The 7,387-nt window shown below is 33.1% G+C and overlaps 1 protein-coding gene across 1 annotated transcript in view; it reads left to right on the top strand.

Annotated features, from left to right (window-relative positions):
* The window catches only part of dally (division abnormally delayed protein), a 35,480-nt gene extending 28,507 nt beyond the window's left edge, over positions 1 to 6,973 (top strand). The window contains exons 6-9 of the mRNA XM_013310962.1: positions 3,156 to 3,403; positions 3,633 to 3,759; positions 4,340 to 4,505; positions 5,043 to 6,973. Coding sequence (XP_013166416.1) covers positions 3,156 to 3,403; positions 3,633 to 3,759; positions 4,340 to 4,505; positions 5,043 to 5,176 — 675 coding nt within the window. The 3' untranslated portion in view covers positions 5,177 to 6,973. The remainder of the gene's footprint in view (positions 1 to 3,155; positions 3,404 to 3,632; positions 3,760 to 4,339; positions 4,506 to 5,042) is intronic.
* Positions 6,974 to 7,387: the final 414 nt, after the last annotated feature.

The raw sequence follows: 7,387 nt of genomic DNA on the forward strand, positions 1-7,387 counted from the left end.
TTTAAAGTTTTCGGTTTTGGTCCATTTTAAATTTTATTGTTTTCATTACAACGAAATAATCCAAATTCGCCCGCAACTTTGTTTTTATTGAAATATTTCCATCGCTAAATAACGAATTCGAAATCGAATCGGATCTCTATTTCGCTTTTTTTACGTCCGTCAATATAAAATGATTGCAGCTATGTTAATCAACATTATGTAAGTCCAGACGTCAGCTTATCGATTAAGGTACACATTGATTAAAGTCACTTAACAATCGCCCACGCGCCTTATTTGAGTTTATTTTGATAGATACATCGATTGATGATTGCAGGAATTTTGACAGGTTTTCACCAACATGATGATGTTTGACATCTAACGTTTTTAATTCATAACCTATAATTATGATAGGAAGTTGTAATTTTTGTTTTGGCATTTATTCCCATTAATCACGTGAGATAGACGTCATATTCAAATTTAACATATATTTAATAAATACTCATATTATATAAAATATACAAAATGTTCCTTATTAAAACCTCGACCTTTGTCACCTTTGGAAGTAGTCGCATTTATCATTGTCTCCGTAACTTAACGCTACCAATTTTTGAATGTCAAAGCATCCGGATAAAGTGATGTATGACATGACTCACCAAGGACACGAACAAAGCCCGGCTGATGTTACAATTAATATAATTAAACAGCGAACAATGGCGTTACTCATTCTATACGTAAAGGATGTTTAATTGTTCGCACATAGCATGCGTAGGAGGCCCTAGATAAAATTAACTATTCCGTATTTCCATCACAACCTCTAAGATTTATTTATATCAAAAATAGAAAATGAGAATAATCAAACGGTGATATCCATTACCTTCTGGCATCATATATATAGGCATTGAATACTCGTTTTTGAAAAACAAATCCCAATCCCAAATCAAATTCCAACTTCGTTAACACTAATATACTGTTTTGATAAATAATTCTTGATACTCGCCAAATTATAGATATCTGAAAGTATAATTACTACAACTAAATCGTTATTTATTTTAAATGAAATTAGCTAAACCTAAAACAAGGATTTATAACAAGTTATCAATCCCAGAGTATCATTTTGACCAAACATTGCCCGCGGTGTCGTATTTCTGATGCACTATATATAATATTATCTATGTCTTCCTCTATAATTACAGGCCGGTGTTGCGGCTGGCCGATTTATGAACAAAAACTTTTTATAAATATAAACTTTTTATCGAACGCGATACAATTCTGACACAGTCGTGCAAAATACTGGCCACTAATGAATATTTACTGTATTTAGCCGGCGGCTCTTTATAAATGTAAATGTTAAGTCCAGATTATAAGCAAAAAGAAACTGAATTAAATGTATTAAACTTTGGTGTTTTATGATGTCGACTTTATTTGTTTTTTTTTCAATTTAAAGAAGGCTCTTAATTTTTATTTTTAATAAAGGTATTACAACATTTGAATGCTTCTATACTTTGCTTATAGCGAACTAATAAGACGTATAAAAGGGTAAAAGAAAAAAAATTTTTTGTAGCAAAGCATTTGACATTTATTCAACTCACTTTAATCCTATTTAGCAAGCTAGCATGAACTCTAAGTAATGTTAATTCACACTAATTAAGAATGGAAAGTGCAAAAAGGAACTGAATAGACGCACGACTCGACCGTGGACTTCCTCTCGTCCGAGTAATTAGCGTCGGAATTTTTCTACAAAGGACCTAATTATATACCAAAATGCCAAGAACTCATCAAAGAAGTAGCGAGCATTGCCACTTTTTTTTATAATAGTTACATTAGTAGGTATATTGCAGTGGAAAGCATGCGACTATTTGCGTCGGGCGCAGGACCTGCTCTTTGTAGTTTATTTGCGTGTGTCGCGAGTCGCTGCGGGCGTTCACACGGTTACAGTGTTGCCAGCTAATTCCTCTCCCCATTAACTCAAACAGGCTGTAAAATTGCTAGACATTGTTCGAAATTTTAAAATTAATTTTTTATTTCAAATTTCAAAGTTTAAATTCCCCTGCTCTTGTTAAATTAATTAGGTTTTACGTGGTGTAGCGTGGTATGTCGATTTTCCCCTGTTACACCCCAGATTTTAAAGTAACTACCTTACTTATACTATTATTTAATATAAAAAACAATGATATTACAAAATAATACTACAAATTAACTATAACACTGAGATAAATGGGGTTATATTGCAGGTTATTAAATAATTGTAAGAGAAGAATTCCGTGGTCACAATTAAGGCAGATCAAAAGAAATCTTAAGAAAAGAAAAATCTTTTCTTTTCCGCTTTATCTTATTAAAAACGAAGTTAATTTTGAGAAGACGTTGACGACTTAACGAGCTTAAACATCTGCTTCGTTTGTTACAGATTGTATTGTTCAATTTTATTTACGTAAAAACGGCTTTTTGCTATCTAAGAAGATTATTACGAAAGACGTACAATAATAATACAAAGCAAAGATAATTTTTATTTATCCTCCAATAATATTATTAAAAAGTAGAATATAGATTAAAGAAAATATGAATACAGATCAAATTTCGTTTTTGAAAAAAAAATTAGCTTATCATTTTACTACTAACAAAGTTCTTCAAGTACTACTATAAATAGGCAAATTTAAAAACAAAGCTGGTAACATTAGTAGTGTTGTAGAGTCGCCGGCGCGGGCACGGGCGTGCGCTATTTCCGCACGAATACCGATCTCGCGCTGATAATATTCGCGTTCCCCACACCCTGGACCCCGCTGCCCGCGCCTCGCAGCCGACTCGCCAACAAATCACACCACTTACCGCTCGTTAGTTAATCATCGACACGTCTGCAATACCACGATTCCTATCTACATATGTACACATTCCTCGGTGAAACACAATAACTCAATTGATTGAAGACGATAGCATTGTTCCAACGTGCCAAAGGATGATAACCGATCTTGAGATCATCACGACTATTTTTAGAAATAATGAAAAGCAGTAGTCTGATGTGAATTAAAATTATTCCACCATCAAAGTAACGCCTACCAAAGACAAGAATCCTGACAAAATCACTAAAAAAGTATGTAATGAACGTTTTGCGTGAATGTAACTGGTTATTTACAACATCAGTATCATTTTAAAAGCAAATTTTGATTATTTTTTATTCGTAGGTCCGTCAAGAATGTGGATCTCCAACAACGTTAGACGTATCCGGCCTCACAGCGCCGACTCCTACGCCGGGAGCGGCGAGACGTGACGCCTTGCGTGCACCTCCACCAGACACAGAGCTCCTGCAGTTCGCAGCCACACTCGCCGCCAGCAAAAAACTCTTCTCCGGCTTAGCTGATAAGCTGTGCGATGAACCTGAATTCGCCAATGAAGGGAACACAGAATGCTGGAACGGCGAAACTGTTGGAGAGTAAGTATTCTTACATAACAATGAAGAAAAATATGGGGCCCACATTAGAAATAAATGTCACACTCTAAATTCTATAGTGTTTAAAGTCTGCTAAACAAAAACCGATAGAAGCAGATCATCGATTCCAAATACAACCATCATGCTAAACATACTTAAATATGAAGAATCAACAACCAGAAAGAATTAGAACTAAACTTTGGTGAATTTCATAATGATTTTATTTGTGCAGATACACGAAACCGTTGGTGGCTTCAGCGTCGAATAGCGATCAAAAATACAATCCCGAGATAACGTCCGGAGTAAAGCAGGATTTAAGAGTAGCCGCTTTGGGAGACAAACTGCGACAAGCGAGACAGGTATGTATGATAAATATTAAAAGATTATACTTACTGACTCATTCGCTGTACTTTATTAAGTAAACTACATTTGCCAATTATTATTTTGCTAACAAGTGTTAAGCGTTAGAATGTAAATATTCCATTAAGCAGAGTAACACTATCATTTTTGCTTGAAGCGAACTTGTCAGTAATTGGATTTTACCCTATTACTTTAGCCAATATTCCAATCATTTAATCTCGACAAGTTTACAGCTGCAAGAGAATAAATTAGTTTTTTGTGAACAGTGATATCATGATATAATAAACCGTAAACCAGTTTTTGAATTACAACGAACTAACGACTCTAGATGACGCATCTTTGTTGCATGTCTTATTACACAGCTTTTTCCCACCTCGTCTATCTAAAGTTTTCGTATTACGGTTATAATGAGGATGAGTAGTTTTATTGTCATCATTTCTCTGATCATTTGCGCTTGACCATCCTTTTTCGTATTAATGCTATGTCTTTGCATAGTTAGAAGTATTGTCCAGCTCATAACAAGGTCAGGGGCAATGTTGTAAGCTAAGAGACGTCAAAGATGTCGTTTTCTTCCAACAGTTGCTAGTCTCCCACTCATGGGGCGCCGCCCCAGCGGCTGAGGCGTTCATGCAAGGCGACGAGGCAGGGGACGAGGGTTCAGGTTCCGGCCGGAGTTACACGGACGATGACGCGGCATATGATGCTGAAGGTTCTGGCGAAGAGGGTTCGGGAGCACAGGATGTCGGTGAGTACTTTGAAGATTATCAATATTGACTACATCTAATCTACCACAACAATATACAACTTGATAGAATAAAATTCGTAGCATTTTTGGAATAATACTTCAGTGAAGTAAAAATTGTTCTCTTTCCATGAACATTATATAAACAATGTACTACTATAAATTGTAAAGTTATATTTAACGTTATTGTTATATACATTACAATATGATGCTTAATATGCAAAGAGTTGTGCACAAGTTGCGAGCTGAAGGAAGTTTGCGTAAAGTTTCAACCATGTTTTCAGCATTGCGAACATGTTTGCTAAACTTTGTGCACCACGTTATACATATGTAGATACGAAGTCAAAGTCCGCATAAAAACGACATTTTAAATTTATAAATTCGGTATGCATAATTTATTATGATGTATTTTTTTTAATTCTATCTTTTGTATTTGTAAATTGCGGTACATCCAGATTGCACATCATTAATTCTGTTCCTTAGTAACGTTAAAATATGTAAATTATATTCATGTACTTTAAAGCATTCTTTTTTTAACAGGGAGCAAGACATTTGTCAGAGAAGAAAACACATATTCGTCAACGGAGAAGACATCAGCGGGCACTCGCTCTCGACCTTTGCTCGCACTTACATTCGTCGTAGCCATCTCACGTATCACCAGCTGCTTCTTTTAAGCTGCCCTTTGAACCTTGTGAGACAGTTCTGGGCTAAAACCCACGCAGGCTACATCAATGACGCGCAGTTGTGTGTGTATCGAACTTTAGTAGTAGTGCGAAAAGAAAAGACACGCGAATTGGTTTATTTATAAATGATGGGAATTGTAGAATAAACCCTACTGTAGCTAGTCTTAAACTAGTTTAAGTCCGTCACAAGCTTTCCTTTTACAATTTACATGTAGGGTTTATAATCTCTTGAAGCAAACGAAAGACGCTTGAAGATCTTATATCATACTAAAGTCTGCAATTGTACAGTGCATATCATGTGTTTACTATATTATATTGGTTTTTGTAAATATTTTTCTAAATCGAATGTAGTGATAGTTATATAAATGTACTTTGTAACAGAAGCCTTTAACTTCTGCATTTATAACGTATCTAGTTGGGGAGATAATTTCGGGATAATATGATATTATTATTTAAAGATCTTTAATAATTGTTAAAGTGTAGTTGATTGGCAATAATTTTATTATGAGAAAAGTATAACGATTAGTGATGAGATGACGATGACGTAATATGGGTGTCCTGTACAGATGTGTAAATACCTAAAATCCTACTGGTCTAGGTGCTTAGCTAGGAAACATGTTTTGTTGCCATATTAATGTTACGAATATTATAATTTATGGTAATTAAGTCATAATTTAATCGAATAATGTTATGTGATACAGAATTAGTATTTTAAGTTAATGCGATTATCTCGTTGCATTATTTATATATTGTAATATTCTTTGAAAGAGTTATGTATTATACTTTTATATATTAAATGAAATGGCAATAAATATATGTAGGGAATTATCTGGTATATTTATTGTGTGTCTAAGGAGGACGCTTTTGACAATTAAAATTCCATAAATTGTATAGCATGATAAACCTCTTTGGAATAATAGATAAATTATTAAGTTAATAAATTCTTTTTTGCTTACCGTACCATACATGTTTAGAAAAACATCTGAAATGTTGAATGGAATCAAATCTAGACTATTGTGATAAAGTAATTACAACTTTATGGACGGCGAAATAAAGATAGTTTTTCCGTGCTCTATATATTGTAAATAGATCTACTTTGAAAACAATTGACGTAATATGAATCTTTTAAAACAATTTGTAGACATTAAACAGTCATATATTGCTTTGCTTTTAACTACGATAGCATAATTTCAATAATTGTAATAATATGTACAATGAAATTCTACACCACAATTAAATTACTGACTCTACTATTTTTAGTTAAATGTCATGACAAGCTGTTTGCTGTCATTGTTAAATGTAGACAATGTTTATTGGTTTAAAGACAAAATGTGTAAAATGTAAAAAAAAATGTTTACGCTTGATGTAGAAAAAAATTAAAAAAAAAAACATCATTAAATGATGAGGTAAATTGTACATTAAAAATTATAATTATGACAATTAATAATTTATCCAAATCGAAATTTTGTCTAGATTATTTTTAAATAAAAATATCAAATGTTAGTGATACTATGTTACTATGTTGATCAGTAACGAAGTATTTGCTCTTCTTTGCTTCGACACCAATTTGATATTTCTGATATGAGCAATTTGAGGAAACATAGAAAAATTCCATAATTTGACGATTTTTCCTATCAATAACTTAAAAAAGTGTAAATTAAAATCTCCAGTGAATTAAATAAATTTATCTTCGTTCATTGGCAAAGAATAATGAATCTCGAACATTTTGTAAATATTATTGGACAGATAGTGTGTTTATATTACGAAAATAAACTCTGTACCATAAAATAATTGTTTTATTTCCAAAAGTAAACGGTCATTTCATTTATAATTCGATCAGTATAAAGAGATATTTAAAAAAAAAACATTAATTAAACCTTTTTCAAAAGATTAGTTATAAATTTATATGAATCTGGCATGTTGTATAAGACCATATACGAGACCAGGTTAAATTTAAAATAAATCATACATAGATTATGAGTTAAATGGAGAGATAATGTAAGTTCCAGTATACAATATGCAGATGTAAAATGCAACAGTATGCAATGTGGAGGTGGCCTGCTTTCGGTATATTTTATTCATGCAGTCCATTGTCTCCGGCCTGGTAGCGTCATAACTCGCAGACCTATTATTATGTTAGTGAGTGTGCTGTACTAACGTTGGGAAATTACACTCCCAATGCATATGCTATGCGTTAAAATG

Source organism: Papilio xuthus, unplaced genomic scaffold (genome assembly GCF_000836235.2).
Source record: "Papilio xuthus unplaced genomic scaffold, Pxut_1.1 DF827680.1, whole genome shotgun sequence".
In the NCBI taxonomy this organism is placed as follows: Eukaryota; Metazoa; Arthropoda; class Insecta; order Lepidoptera; family Papilionidae; genus Papilio; species Papilio xuthus.